Source organism: Anolis sagrei, chromosome 5 (genome assembly GCF_037176765.1).
Source record: "Anolis sagrei isolate rAnoSag1 chromosome 5, rAnoSag1.mat, whole genome shotgun sequence".
Taxonomy (NCBI): Eukaryota; Metazoa; Chordata; class Lepidosauria; order Squamata; family Dactyloidae; genus Anolis; species Anolis sagrei.
The window spans coordinates 51,919,100-51,935,456 of record NC_090025.1 but is presented as its reverse complement, the minus strand read 5'-3'; the positions used below and the strand labels follow the sequence as shown (position 1 = coordinate 51,935,456).

The 16,357-nt window shown below is 46.1% G+C and overlaps 1 protein-coding gene across 1 annotated transcript in view; it reads left to right on the top strand.

Moving 5' to 3' along the window:
- The first annotated feature begins 1,644 nt into the window (after window positions 1-1,644).
- Window positions 1,645-16,357, top strand: part of DCHS2 (dachsous cadherin-related 2) — a 145,383-nt gene continuing 130,670 nt past the window's right edge. Inside the window, exon 1 of the mRNA XM_060778812.2 lies at window positions 1,645-3,426. Within this exon, the coding sequence (XP_060634795.2) occupies window positions 1,648-3,426 (1,779 nt within the window). The 5' untranslated portion in view covers window positions 1,645-1,647. The remainder of the gene's footprint in view (window positions 3,427-16,357) is intronic.

Here is a 16,357-nt window from a genome sequence, read left to right as displayed (position 1 = left end):
TAGTCCGTTTCCCTTCTGTGCCGGATCCGCGCGTGTCGGGTCTTGGGTTGGCTTTCCCGGCTCGCGGTTGGCGAACTCCCCCTCCCATTTCAACCTCCTGTCCAGCCAATCCCAGCGAGGCAAAAGGGGAGGGGGGTATGTATGAATGTGTTGGGGGCAGACCCCTTTCTGCGCCGCCGCTGCTTCTCCCCGCCCTCGGCTGCCGCTTGCTTGCTTACTGGGGCTGCCACACGGGAAAGGTGTTTGTGTGTGACGGGGAGGAGAAGAAGGGAGAGAAAGAGGGAGGGAGAGAAAGAGCAGAGCTCCCTCTATACGGCACCAGTTCCTGAGAGGGAAAGAGTAGCATCCTGAGGCTGTCACACGGGAAAGGTGTTTGTGTGTGACAGATAAGGAGAAGAGGAAGAGAGAGGGGGAAGGAGGGAGGGAGAGAAAGAGCAGAGCTCCCTCTATACGGCACCAGTTCATGAGAGAGAAGGAAGACGGAGAGCTGCAGCAGAGAAAGCGAGCGAGAAAGAGACACTGAAGACACATAGCCTCCTCCTCCTCCTCCTCAAGCAGCACTTGTTCCTCTCCAACCCCAACTTTCCAAAGGAGAAGGGGGGAAGGGGGGTCTCTTTCGGGGAGGAATCAAGAGAGGAAGGAAGAAGAAGGAAGAGGAGGAAGAAGTGGAGCGAAAGAGGAGGGCTCCTTGGTGGGAAGGCTCCAAGGAGGAAGAGCAGAGGAGAAGAAAAGTGTTCTAGTTTTGCAAGGAAAGAATTCAAGGAGGAACAGGAGATTGAAAAGGCTTCAAGGAGGGAGAAGAGGACTCCCTTTTCTTCCAGCAGCACTTGTTCCTCTCCAACCTCAACTTTCCAAAGGAGAAGAAGAGAAAAGGCTCTCTTTCGGAGAAGAATCCAGAGAGGAAGGAGGAAGAGGAGGAAGAAGTGGAGGGAAAGAGGAGGGCTGCAACTTGCTGGGAAGGCTCCAAGGAGGAAGAGCAGAGGAGAAGGGAGGGAGTCTAGCTTTCGAGGAAGAGGAGAAGGGCTCTTTTGGCTGGGATGGCTCCTTGGAGGAAGAGCAGAGGAGAGAAGGGCTCTATCTAGCTTTGCGAGGAAAGAATTCAAAGAGAAGAAGGGCTCTTTTGGCTAGGAAGGCTCCAAGGAAGCGGGGCAGAGGAGAAGAGAAGGGCTCTAGCTTTGCAAGGAAAGGATTCGAGGAAGAGGAGGGCTCTTTGGCTGGGAAGGCTCCAAGGAGGAGAAGCAGAGGAGAAGGAAAGGGGGCTAGCTTTTTGAGGAAAGGACTCGAGGAAGAGAAGGAGGAGGGCTCTTTGGCTGGGAGGGCTCCAGGGGGAAGAGAAGAGGAGAAGAGAAGGGCTCTGGATTTGCGAGGATCCAAAGAAGAGGAGAAGGGCTCTTTGGTTGGAAAGGCCAAAGCTTTGCAAGGAAAGGATTCGAGGAAGAAGAGGAGGAGGGCTCTTTGGCTGGGAAGGCTCCAAGGAGGGTCCAGCTGCAGGGAGGAGGAGGAAGAGGAGGAGGAGAAAGAGGGACCTAGAAGGTGGATCGGAGGCAGAGGCGAAGGACTGGAGATTAGAGTAGCCCTGAAGGCACTACCTGTGAGAGACCTGAGCGGAGACAGGCTCCCACCATGCAGGGATAGGTAGCCAATGCCATGCCTTTCCCTGGGCTGCCGCTCTGCCTCTGCCTCCTGGCCCTCCTCTCCGCCTGGTCCTCGGCCTCTTCTCCTCCCGCGACGGTGCCGGGCCAGGTCTTCTTCCACCTGCGCCTCTCCGTGGACGAGGGCCTCCCCGCGGAGACTCTGGTGGGCGACCTGAGCGCGGGCCTCCCTGCCGGCGCCTCCCACCCGGGCGGCTTCTTCCTCTCGGAGGCGCGGGACGACTCCGCGCTGCTCTCGGACTTCCACGTGCGGACGGACACGGGCTTGATCCGCACGGCGCGCCCGCTGGACCGGGAGAAGCGGGCGCGGTACAGCTTCGCCGCGGCCACGTTGCGCGGGGAGGTGGTGCAGGTGGAGATCGCCGTGGAGGACGTCAACGACCACGCGCCTCGCTTCCCTTCCTCCGAGGCCAAGCTCGACGCCTCCGAGCTCAGCCCGCTTGGGAGCGTCTTCCGGATCCCCGCCGCGCAGGACCCGGATGACGGGCCTTTCAGCGTCCAGGGCTACTCCTTGTTGCCTTGGGAGGAAGACGTCGTCGATGAAGAAGGTCCCTTTTTCCAACTGAGCTACTCCATCCCGTCGGAAGCCTTGGATCTCGTCCTCCTTCGCCGCCTGGATCGGGAGAAAGTCGAAACGCACCGGTTTCTAATCGAGGCTTGGGATGCGGGCAGCCCTCGGCTCAGCGGGCAACTCCGGGTCCAAATCCACGTCCTGGACGAGAACGATAACGCCCCCGCTTTCGGGCAAAGCGAATACAGAGTCCGAGTGAGAGAAGACGCCGCTGTGGGGAGTTCCCTGTGCCAACTTGTGGCCACGGATCCCGATTCCGGTTCCAACGGAGAGGTGCGTTACAGCCTCAGCCGCCGGCAAGGAGACTCCTCCGCGGCCTCCTTCTTCGCCGTCGAGGAAGACACGGGTTTGCTCCGCTTGAAGCGCGTTCTGGACCGGGAATCACGCACGTCGCATCGGGTGGCCGTGGAAGCCCGCGACGGAGGGGCCCAGCCGGAAATCGCCACCGCTTTGGTGGCTCTGGAGGTCCTCGACGTCAATGACAACGCGCCCGAGATCCACGTGCTCTTCCTCGCGGAAGCTGGGGATTCCGTTTCCGAAGGGGCCAAAATAGGAGACTACGTGGCTCGGCTCTCCGTCTCCGATGCCGACGAAGCGGAAAACGTTTCTTTAAGCCTCCAAGGTGGAGAAGGAGCCTTTTCTCTACGTCCTTCCAGCGCAGGCGTGTTTTTTCTCTGCGTGGAAGGGCCCCTCGATAGAGAGCGGCGTCCCAACTACGAGCTGCTCCTCTCCGCCCTCGATTCGGGTTCGCCGCCTCTTTCCACGACGCTCCCGCTTCTGATCCGCGTCTCCGACCTCAACGACGAGGCGCCCGCTTTCCCGCAGCCGCTCTTCCGCGCCTCCGTCTCCGAAGCCGCCTCGCCGGGGACGGTGGTGCTCCGCCTCAGCGCCCACGACGCCGACGAGCCCGGCTCCCGCAACGCCGACGTGCGCTACGCCTTGGAGGAGCCCGCGCCCGCCCTCTTCCGCTTAGACCCCGTCAGCGGGGCCCTCAGCACGCGCGCCGCCCTCGACCGCGAGGCCCACCACGAGGCCTTAGAGTTACGAGTCTGGGCCACGGACCGCGGGGAGCCGCCGCTCTCGGCCTCCTGCCTGGTCCAGCTCCGCCTGGAGGACGCCAACGACAACGAGCCCCGCTTCCAGCGCAGCTTCTACAACGGCAGCATCGCCGAGCACGCCCCGCTTGGCAGGTGCCTCCTCCAGGTGAGTCCCAAGGTCTGTGGAATGACAGGCTTCCCCACCTGCGCTCTCTTGCATCTAGAGCAGGCCTGGGCCAACTCCGGCCTTCACAGTGTTTTGGACTTCAACTTCCATTATCCCTAACAGCCTCAGGCCCCTTCCCACATCTACTACACCAAGCATAGGCCAACCTGGGCCCTCCAGGCGTTTTGGACTTCAACTCCCACCATTCCTAATATAATCAGGCCCTTTCCCACATCTGCTACACCAAGCTTGGTCAAAGTTGGGTCCTCCAAGTGACTTGGGCCCTCCAGGTGTTTTGGACTTCAACTCCCTCCATTTCTAACAGCTCCAGGCCGTTTCCTACATCATCTACACTAGGCACGGGCCAACTTGAGCCCACCAAGCATTTTGGACTTCAACTCCCACCATTCCTAACAGATTCATGTCATTTCTCACATCTACTACACTAGACATGGGCAAGCTTGGGCCCTCCAGGTATTTTACACTTCAACTCCCACCATTCCTAACAGAATCAGGCCCTTTCTCACATCTACACCAAGCATGGTCAAAGTTGGGTCCTCCAAGTGACTTGGGCCCTCCAGGTGTTTTGGACTTTGACTCCCACCATTCTTAACAGCCCCAGGGCCTTTCTCACATCTGCTACACCAGGCATGGTCAAAATTGGATCCTCCAAGTGGTTTGGATTTCAACTCCCAGCATTCTTAACAATCCCAGGCCCTTTCCCACATCTACTACACCAGACGTGGGCAAACTTGAGCCCTCCAGATATTTTGCACTTCAACTCCCACCATTCCTAACAGAATCAGGCCCTTTCTCACATCTACACCAGGCATGGGTGAATTTGGACCCTCCAGGCATTTTGGACTTCAACTCCCCCCCCCCATTCTTAACAGCCCCAGACCCTTTCCCACATATACTACACCAAACTTAGGCCCTCTAGGAGTTTTGGATCACAACTCCCACAATTCCTAATAGCCTCAGGCCTAAGTGGCTAAGGGGGAAGAGGAATGGGCCAAAGGCTATTAGGAATGGTGGGAGTTGAAGTCCAAAACACCTGGAGGGCCCAAGTTTGCATACGTTCTGATGGTAGGGATACCTGTAAACCTACCATGCATTAATGCTCATGGCAGCACATTGAATCTGGCCAAAGTAAAGGATCTCTTCAATCTGAGAAGCCTCATAGGTTGCCTTCCAAGGGCCATTGAATCTTCCAGGGAGAGAAAATCAGTGGATACAGAAGACCAATTAAGAACACTTTTACACAGTGGTCCCTGCCCTTTAGTACCCAGTTGGAGTCCCCAGATGTTATCCCATGACAACTCTTATTACTTGGGGTTCCACAATGCAACACGCTTGTCATTCCTGGGTTATAAGTATCATTTCCTAATTGGTTTTACAGTGGTAGCATTGCCGAGCATGCCCTGTTTGGTAGGTGCCTCCTTCAGGTGAGTCCCAAAGGGGGGTGGGGGAACTTTGTTTTTGTGGAACATCCTGCAGCACATTTGGCTCTAGTTTTTCAGTGAATATCTCCTAGAGTCTCAACCAATTCAATGTATGTTGTCGAAGGCTTTCGTGGCCAGAATCACTAGGTGTATGGCTATGTTCCAGAAGCATTCTCTCCTGATGTTTTGCCCACATCTATGGTAGGCATCCTCAGAGGTTGAGGGTTCTGTTGGAAGCCTGGCAAGTGAGGTTTGTGTATCTGTGGAATTTCCAGGGTGGGAGAAAGAACTCTTGACTGTTTGAGGCAGGTGTGAAGGTTGCATTTGGACACCTTGATTAGAATTAAATAGTCTTGTAGCTTCAAAGCCTGGCTGCTTTCTTCCTGGGGGAATCCTTTGTTGGGAGGTGTTAGCTGGCCCTGATTGTTACATGTCTGGAATTCCCTTGTTTTTTTAGTGTTGTTCTTTATTTACTAATTTTAGAGGGATTTTAAAAATACTGATAGCCAGATTTTGTTCATTTTCATGGTTTCTGTTGAAATTGTCCACATGCTTATGGATTTCAATAGCTTCTCTGTGTAGTCTGACCTGGTGGCTGTTAGAGTGATCCATCAGGTGCTCTGCTGTGGCTGACTTCTCTGGTTAAAGTAGTCTGCAGTGCCTTTCATGTTCCTTGATTTGTGTTTGGACAATACTGTGTTTGGTGCTTCCTATGTAGACTTGTCCACAGCTGCATGTTATATGATAGACTCCTGCAGAGGTGAGAGGTGAGAGACTTGCTCTTGTCCTTTGTTAAACATTTTCTAAGCAGGTCTGTGGATAGTTTGTAGGTTGTGTTTTTTCATCAGCTTCCCTGTGGCTAGTGGTCCTCTTGATAATTTTATGAACTCTATGATGCCCCTTGAACTATCATAAGTCAATACTACGGCACTCTAGTAGATGTACTATTACAAAGAGTCACAACTGCTGCTGGGTTGCTGTTCCAATTGGAAAAAAAAATCTATTTTTGGTTTGAAAGTTTTGCTGTATAGCCTGTTTAATTGTACATAGGTACTTACTTTGAAAGTAGTTGTTACACTCCAGAAACTTTGTTTTTGGTGGCTCCCACAAACTATGTTGACTTGATTGAGACACTAGAAGATCCCTGGTAGTTGTAGCCTTCTTTCCCATAGAGTGCTGATGCCTCACCGCACTACAGCTCCCAGGGTTCCATAGCACCTCACTATGAAGACCAAAATACGTGAATGCTCAAGTCCATATACAATATACAATGGCATAGCAAAATGATGTCTATACAACATGGCAAAATTTAGTTAGGAGATTTTGTTTTTGAGGTGAGGGTAAATATTTTCAAACTATGGATGTGGCATCCATGGATGCAGAATCTGTGGGTCTGAAGGATCAAAGATTTTTGGAGGATGCTGATTTTCTAGATCCATTTCAATCCAACTTCAGGCTGGGTCATGGGATGGAATCAGCCTTGGTATATGATCTTCAGGGGGAACTGGACAGGGTGAGTGTGACCCTGCTGGTCCTTCTATAGTTCTCAGCAACATTCAGTATCATCAACCATGGTATCCTTCTGGAGCACTTGGTGGGGATGTTCTGCAGTAGTTCCGGTCCTTCCTCTCAGGTCATCTCTAGAAAGTGGTGGTGGGGGGAGTCTTACTCAATCCCATGGCCTGTGGGTTTTGGGCTCCTGCAGGCTTCATTATCCCTCTACTTGAAACTGCTGGGAGAGATCATCCAGAGTTTTGGAGTTTGGTACCATCTGCTCACAAAATATGCCCAACTCTACTACTCCTTTCCACCTGAGACCAAGGAAGCAGTTCCTCACCTGAACTGTTGCCTCAGGACAGTAATGGACTGGATGAGGGCAAACAAATTGAAATATAATCTAGATAATGTGGAAGTCCTGCAGGACTGGCAGCCATTTACGAGCACAATACAGTTCTCCAGTCAACCACTGTATTCAGTCTCTGCCTTTGGATGTATTTAGTTAACTTGGTCTGTCTGCAGAATGCTGAGACTGATTAATTGCACATGAATAGCTGACTCCTAGAGACTGTTCTGGGGTTTAGACTGCATTGCAGACATGCAACTTGGAAGTGGTATCTGCCTGCTTATGAGATCTCAGACTAATCACCTTGTCTGTTGTGGTTGCTTTAGGAATTTTGTGGCTGGCAGCCAGTGCTGGCCCTATCAATGCAGGCAAGCAAATGATGATGATCATTTACTCTGCTGGTGTTTTCCTCATGTACTTTGAGGCAGCAGAAGCTGGAGTGAGAGAGGAGCTCAGCCAAGAACGGAGGTAGCAACCAAGTTTGGTCCTATGGTTAGGTCTCATTATCAAAATTTTCATCTGTCTATATGGCCTTTTGAAAAATGAGGCATATTGTTTCATGGTATGTCCAAAGTCTGACAATCTCATTCTAGTCATGTTTGTTTTGCAATATAATATCAGTTGCTGTCAGATTCATTTGTTGCCTTTTTTGTACCACATTTCAAGGAAGCCCTGTTATACTCCCCCCCTCCCTTACACACCACATCTGTCCACACTTGAGTTTAGCAGTCAATGAGAATACTAGCAGTGAGGATTAGTTAGTGCTTACTGGACAAGATCTTCATGTTAAAGTGCAATGTGAATGTACATTGATCAGGCAGGAACCTTATGTTGTTAAACTGGGTACAAAGAGATAAGTTCTGAGTTTACGTTTATAATGATGAGAGTAATCTCTATGTCGTGAGTGCATTTGTTGCAACTGGCTCTTGTACCATTCCATAGAACAGTGTTTCTCAACCTGGGTGTTGGGACCCCTGGAAGGGGGGGGGGGGTTATGAGCAGATTTCAGAGGGGTTGCCAAAGACCACCAGAAAACAGATTTCTGATGGTCTTAGGAACCCCTTTGACAGAGAAGGCTGAAGATATGCCACCTGTCCTTCTCTTCCTTTTTGGAAACAGACAGTGAATCTTCCCACCAAAAGCTGTCCTGCGCTATGTTCAAATTTTGGCATATTGAGTATTCATGCCAGGTTTGGTCCAGATCCATCATTGTTTGAGTCTACAGTGGTCTCTGGATGTAGGTGAACCACAACACCAAAACTCGAGGACAATGCCAAGCAAACCCTTCAAGTATTTTCTGTTGGTCGTGAATGTTCTGTATTGGAAGTTTGTCCCAATTCTATAATTGGTGGAGTTCAGAATGCTCTTTGTTTGTAGGTGAACTATAAATCCCAGCAACTACAACTGCCAAATGACAAAATCAATCTCCCCAACTCCACCAATATTCACATTTGTGCATACTGGGTATTTGTACCAAATTTGATTCCAGATCCATTGTTGTTTGGGTTCACAGTGCTCTCCAGATGTAGGTGAACTACATCTTCCCTAAATTGCTGTCAATTCCTCCCAAACCCCTCCAGTATTTTCTGTTGGTCATGGGGGTTTTGTGTGCCAAGTTTGGTCCAGGTCTGTTATTTGCAGGGGATCTCAGTGGTCTGTGGAAGTCAGAACTGAATTAGGGTGAAAGTATTGCAAATCCCATTGTCTGTTGTCCATATTCCCCCAAACATATGGTTTTTGTGATTAATCACTATTTTTTAAGTATGTTCAATTTGTAACAATGAAAATATATATTGTATTTCAGATATTTACATTATGATTCATAACAGTAGCAAAATTAGAGTTATGAATTAGCAATGAAAACAATGTTATGGTTGGGGATCATCACAACATGAGGAACTGTAATAAGGGGCCGAGGCATTAGAAAGGTTGAGAAACCCTGCCATAGAGTGATGTGGTTACTCAGGTGGAAATTTTTGAATATCAATATGGAATCAAGGTTTCTAATTATTCACATTTTTTGTTGTTATTGCTATTATTTTGGAAATAAATGTTTGGGGATGTTCTGCCTCATGTACCAGAATTACAGAGCTGGTGAGCCTTTTGCTGTGCTATGTCAGACAGTAAAGTGCCTTACTTCCTCCCAGGCTACTAATGTTAATTACTGTTGCTTTAATGATAAAGACATGATTTTGTTTATGTACACCTCCTGCAGTCATTCCTAATCTTGGTCATTGCAATGTAATCCTTTACATGTTATCCCTTTAGATAGAAATCTCATTGATCTACTAGTTCCAGGCATGTGTGTACAAAATTGCTGCCTTAATTTTCTTTCAGTTCTTGCTGGCAGATTCTTCTTGGCAGTGCTTTTCAGCATGTTGATGGCGAGGGGTTCATCAGACGCCCGATCAATACAAAAGACTAGAAACTATATCAGCCACAGCATGAATGGAGCAGATATATGTGGCTGGAGAGACTCCAAACTAAAGCGAGTTATTACCACAGCAGAAAGTCAAGCCAGCAATGCACTCTAAAAGAAATCTCTCTCCCATAGAAGACCACATTAGTTGTATAGAGAAAGTTTGAATAACAGGCTTGATCTTTGAACCATATGCTGGCTATTTTTATGGATTTTTCAGATATCTCAGTGTCATTGCCTGGTATTCATGACACCATGTTATGGAAGGATGGAAACAAATTTCATAAGTAACATCAATAAATAAATAGTCTTTAAGTATGGCCTAAGAGCTTTAATAGGTAGTTAATTCGGTAGCAAAATCTTCCTTAATATGTTAATGTGAATAACTCTTGCTAAAGTGTAGTTTCTAAGGCTTACCCTGAAACATCATAGACTAAAAATTTCCAGAGTTTAAGTGTCTTGAAAGCTAAGTGTTCTCCATTTGAATGTATTTGTCAGTGTGAACATGGCTACTTTCAAGTTTTGGGAAAAATTGCGGATATTGGAAAAATTGTTCCCTGTTTCTTCTCCCCCAGGAAATGGGTATTTTGTATGTAGAGTTTCCATAAAAATCCATCCTGGATCATCACATGCATTCTTTAGTTTATTAGAAAAGATTTGTCAGTTGGAAGTGTGTTGGAGGCTCCTTCTTTGGAGGATTTTACACAGAGGCTGGGTGGCCATCTGTTGGGGGTGCTTTGAATGCAATTTTCATGCTTCTTGGCAGGGGGTTGGACTGGATGGCCCATGAGATCTCTTCTAACTCTATGATTCTATAGTTGTTCTTACTGGTGGAGTCTGCTTTGATAACCGCTCCAAATCTAACTCACTTAATTTTAGTCTTCTTGTTTTGTCCCCAGTGGATCCTGTGAACAAATGGCTTTTCTTCAGTCTAGCACTTTCTGTTTATCTGTAAATTGTTGACATACTGTATTTTCCTCTGTGTACTCCAGCCAGTTCCACTCTCCTTTCACCATCAAGCATGCTTTGTACATCTTTTAAACCAAACATGATGAACATGCAGCAGACAAGCCATATGTAGGTGATGGCGCCCCATTAGGTGGCCCCTGAAAGCTTCTAATGTTATACGTAGCTTATCTTCCGGAATCTAAGAAACTTTACACAAGGCATTGTGAACCTCAGGCTCCAGATGATGGCTTCCTTGCTGAATCTGAGAAGTGACTGACTGAAGGACCCACTTTATTTATTTTGTGTCAAAAGCATTGCATAAATAAGCATAAAACTGATAAAATAAAGGGAGCACATGCAGCTAAATAATTTTAGACCAAAAATGGGCAATAGCGACCACATTGTGTGGAGCTTTAAACAATTTGTCATCTGTGCATGAAGCAGGGCATTGTGGGCAAGCATATTGCAGAGTTTTTCTGTTCCGCTCCACGGGGGGGGGGGGGGGGTTGGCCCTTAGGAATCTCTTCCAACTCTAGGATTTTATACCAGGAGTAGGCAATACAGAGTCTAATGGATGCACTTTTTTTTCTCCCGTCCACCATCTCATCCTGACCCAGGCCAACCCTTGTGGGATCCAAACGATTCCCATCTTTCCTTCACTTGTTGCTTCTGAAAGAGAAGGGGAGAAAAGAGCAGGGAGGGGACTTGGCCCATCCACCCCACTCCAGCCCACCATATAGCCCCCAAGTTAGAAAGCTTGTCCATGCCTGTTGTAGTGCAACATTTCATGCAATTAGTGTATGTTTTGTTCAGTTATTTATAAACGTTCCTGGTTGAGGTTCATCAGATAGATATAGATCCATTATGGCTGACAACCAGAGAACTGCAAGCAGAAGCCTGCTCATGCAATGGGAATTCCCCACTTTCTCATGACAAGCAATTGTCCCCTGCCTCTATTCATTATGACCATGCCTTCTCCAAAACATGTGGAGTAAGAGTTTGCAGTTTCATTCATCTAATATATGATAATTAGAGATAGAATGGGCCCTCAGTATCCAGTATGGTTTGGTTCCAGGACCCCCCTCCCACCATGGATACCAAGATCCATAGATTCTCAAGTCCCATTATATACAGTGGTATAGTAAAATGACATCCCTTGTAGAAAATGACAAACAACTCAAAAGTGTATCAGGAAGAGTCTCAGGATCTGTATAATAGCAAGAGGCTACAGCAAGCATACCTACACATCAGCATAATGTTTGGCACATGGCAAAACGGAAGTTTGGTTTTTTGAATGTTGTTCCCAAATATTTTCAAGCCATTAGTTGAATCCATGGATATGCAACCCGTGGATAGAGAGGGCTGACATACTTTGTAGAAAGAGAAATACCATTTCTTCTGTGCCCTTCTCCCGCCCCCCCCCCCCTTTTTTTTTGCAGGGAAGTTATTTTTAATGTGTTAGTACTGTTTTTGTCATTGGAAATGTAGCTTCTGTGAATTTTGAGCATATTGATACAAATACATTTTACCAAAAAGCGACAGTAATCCTAAGTAGGACACCCTTCAAAGATTTCCTCCATGGACTACTCACTTTGGATTACTAGACATACTGCATATTCATAGTTTTCAGAAACTTATTAGAGCCTGTATTTTTTTTGCAGTACAATAATTCTGTCTTATAGAAGTGCTTCAAAAAGCTACAAATTAGCAAGCAGAAAATTAGTTTTCAGTTGCAATCTCACCAATGTCATTAATTCAGGTGTTTCCCATAATCCGTTCTAGTTTGCTGCTTCAAGAGTTAATTTTATAATGCTGCAAGTCACTCTACCCACAGTAGTGCAATGCCTGTACCAGCATCTCTCTGGCAATCCTTTCTCAGAATGGGACTAATAATGAAACAATTGTTTTTCTGTGGCCTGCACCTGCTGGAAATCACTTTTATGTCTCAAAGGGTCAAGAATGGATTCATGTGCAATTGATATAAAGAACCAGATGCTTTAACTTCTGCCCTGTTTTCAATTGCATGGTGCTGTCCAGGTAGTAACAGCTTGCAGAGTTCATTTTTTAAAAAGACAGCTCTATGCCGCAGAGTGTTTACAACCTTTGGGAATCACTGGAGATCACTCTAGCCTTAGGCTCCCTGCTTAACAACCAGTGTCTTTAGTCCAAGATGGTGATCCATGTCTCTGTTCTCCTTAAAAGAACTCTGCAGAGACATACATGGCACGGGTCTCCCTTTCTGGATACTGCTGGATCCATCCAAAACCCTTGATACAAAACAACAAAATATTATTAGTAAAATGAAAACAACACCATAAAACCTTCAAAAACACCTACTGGTATGTTGTACTTGCTGTCGTTGTGCACCTTCATGTTGTTTCTGATTTCTCTCCACCCAAGGGTGACCAGTGCAGGGTTTGCCATTGTCTTCCTCTGTGGCTGAAAAAGTGTGACATGCCGAGGGTCTCCCAATAGTTTCCAAGGCTGAGTGGAGATTTGAGCCTTGTTGTCCCAGAACTGCAGTTTTATTTATTTATTTACTTACGGTATTTATATTCTGCCCTTCTCACCCCAAAGCGGACTCAGAGCGGATCACAGAACACATAATACGGCAAACATTCAATACCGTTATACAAAGAGAAGACATACAACTGTACATAGATGGAGGTATATATAGGTCCCCCCCCCCCCCCCAACTTTGGCATCTTAGAGGCAGTGCTTGGTTCCGGCCATGGGTGTGTGTGTGGTGTCGCTCCATCTTCCCTGCTGAAGAGTTTTCGTTCGTAAACTTCCTCCTTTTGATTGAATTGCTGGAATTTTCTGGCATTTCTTTATGGGTGCCTAAATACATCCCCTTCTGGTAACCTAGCAGTTTGAAAACATGCAAATGTGAGTAGATCAATAGGTACCACTCTGTCGGGAAGGTAACAGTGCTCCATGTAGTCATGCTGGCCACATGACCTTGGAGGTGTCTACATACAACGCTGGCTCTTCGGCTTAGAAATGGAGATGAGCACCAACCCGCAGAGTCAGACACGACTGGACTTAATGTCAGGCGAAAACCTTTACCTTTACTAAATACCTCCCACTTTTAAAAGCTGTACCTATTTATCTACTCACTATTGCTGTTTCCAATCTGGCAGGAGTTGGGCTGAAGGCCAGGAGCTCACCCTGACTTGGGCTTTGAACTGCCAACTTTCCAATTAGCAAGATATACGGCAGCTGGCAGTTAACTTACTGTGCTAAAGCCCAGCCCATTAAGGACACACTTGCTTATGTGGGATTGGAAATCGCTTTCAGTGAATAAGTACTCAAGAAGGAACAAGGTTATCAATAATGTGAAGGAGCAGAACCAAATGTGAGATTCAGTAGCTCCATAGGGCAGGATGAGTATTATGGTATCAATATGCTGTAGGAAATACTTACAGAACACCCCTTAGCAATCTCTTTCTGTGTTTGAAACACATCCATTTTTTTTAAAAAAAACATCATTTAGCCTGAAATCAAATAATATCTGCTTAAAATAGTGAAGATGACACCATAGAATAATTAAAAACACATATTGATATGTGGGAAATTAGAAATGCTTTTAGAATACTTCCAAAATACATTTGTTCATTTATTTATATGTTGATAGATACATATACACAGAATATAAGATGTTATGTGATTTATGATACATAAAGAACCAAGTGGGTAAGTGTATAAAACAAAACAATTTGTGCAGCAAATTCTGAAGTATGTGTCGCAGCAGCAGAAGCAGCAGCAGCATTTGTATGACAGATATGCCCCGCTCCTTTGAGATTTCAGAGTGGAAACCTTATTGAGAATTCTAGGCAGCAAGCAATCCAGGATACTCGAGAAGAGAGGTGAGCGTTCAGCTGAATGCTTGAAATGAATTATGACCGATATTTGTGTTTTATTCTGTTAGGTGTGGGATCGCACAAAATGTACATTCATTCCATCATTCCATTAATTATGTTCCATCTGTGTCCTGAGATGTGATCCAAAGTAGTTTTCAACAAGGTTACAACAAGATACAGTAAAGTCCCATAACTGCAGAACCCAAACCCGTAATTTCACTTACCCATTTCCAGAAAAAAATGGCCTCTCTATGAATTGCTAGGACAACCAGGTCATTGTATAATATGCTTCCTTTGGATGTTATCATAGAGTTGCATTGGAAGACCTACCAAATTCCCCAAGAGGATATTTCTCTAGATCAGTGGTTCTTAACCTTCTTAATGCCACAACCCATAATACAGTTGTTTATGCTGTGGTGACTCCCAACCATAAAATTCTTTTCATTGCTACTTCATAACTGTAATTTTTGTTACTGTTATGAATTGTAATGTAAATATATGATATGCAGGATGTATTTTCATTTAGTGGACCAAATTTGGCACAAATACCTAATATGTCCAAATTTAAACACTGGTGGAGTTGGAGTTGTAGTTGATGGGATTTATAGTTAACCTACAATCAAAAAGCATTCTGAACTCCACCAGTGATGGGATTGAACAAAACTTGGCACACAGAACTCCCATGACCAACAGAAAATACTGGAAGGGTTTGGTGGGCATTGACCTTGAGTTTTGGAGTTGTAGTTCACCTACATCCAGAGAGCACTGTGGATGGATCTGGACCAAACTTGGCATGAATACTCAATATGTCCAAATGTGAACACTGGTGGAGTTTGGGGAAAATAGCCCTTGACATTTGGGAGTTGTAGTTTCTGGGATTTATAGTTCACCTACAATCAAAGAGCATTTTGAACCCCAGAGCATTTTGAACCTCAATGATAGAATTGGGCCAAATTAGAAGCAGAACCCAGTTGCAAAGTACTGTTTTTGGTTGACACCTCCCTCGCGACCCCCCCCTCCCAGGCTCCTGAACCCAAGTTGAGAAATTATTATTATTATTATTATTATTATTATTATTATTATTTACAGATTTTATATTCCACCCTTCTCACCCCGCAGGGGACTCAGGGCAGATTACAGTGTACACATATATGGCGAACATTCAATGCCAATTTTTGACATACAAACATATACAGACATACACAGAGGCTATTTAACTTTTTCTGGCCGCCAGGGGAGCTGTCGCTTTCATCGTCCATCTGCGACATTGATGAAGCACTTCCGCATTCCCCGCATGCTTCCCTGCTGGAATGCTTTGCTGGAGTCTTCTTTATGGCCTCATAAATCAATTAATTTAGCCTCCCCACACTTTAAGGTGGCCCCTTATTTTCCTACTTGACAGATGCAACTGTCTTTCGGGTTGCAAAGGTCGACAACAGGCTACACACAATTGGTTGGAAACCAACTCCAACCCGGGCTGTCTTTGAACTCATGACCTTTTGGTCAGAGTGAACTTAATGCAGCTGACACTCAGCCAGCTGCGCCACAATCCCAGTGCTCTAGAGGTCATCCAACATATCTCTGTGGTATAAAGAAGTGGAAGTAAGTGAATTTAGTGGTGTTTCATGTCTGAGGGTTCAGGTAACCACAATCTGGCCAGGAATGTGTCCCATGCCAATATTGTGGTCTTACTGTACAATTTTTTAAAACCTGCAATAACAAGGACACATTAAAGTTTAAACAGTTGGAAATGATTTTACAAACTTAATGAAGATAAAATGAAGCACACCAACCTCAATAAAAACCCTTCTACTCAACCCATTAATCTCCGAATCCCTGTTAAGATGAAACGATCTTTACCTGCCAGTTAAAGGAGAACAGAGAGGAGCCAGTCTAGCTTCCTTGGGAAGAGAATTCCACATCCAGGGAGCAGCCACCAAGAAACCTTTCGTGTGTCCTTTCTGGATAGACCTGTGAGGATGGTGGGACAGCGAGGAAGCCCTTTTCCAGGGATCATAAGACTAGTGCAGACTTAAACTTAGGTCTCTAGATGGTTCCCCATAATTTCCAACCCTTGTTTCTGCCACTTGGAGATGATGGGATTTGGAAACCAACAGTTTCTGGAGATTGCAAAATACTGAGTAGGTTGTAGGGAAACTGCTGGAAATAAGTAATCAACCCTCATCTCCCTCCAGGTTTGCAGATCTGTTATGCTTTTTAACCACCTTCTAATTTAGTGGTTCCCAACCTTTTTTTGACCAGGGACCACTTTGACCGGGGACCACTCTCCAACATTAGTACCAAAAGGGTTACAAATCAGTTTTTGGTCAACTTTAGATTTGGTTTGATTATTTGGGGTGCTGATTCAGAAAATTGCAATGGATAGACTTCATCAGCTCTAGTTTGTGAACACAGA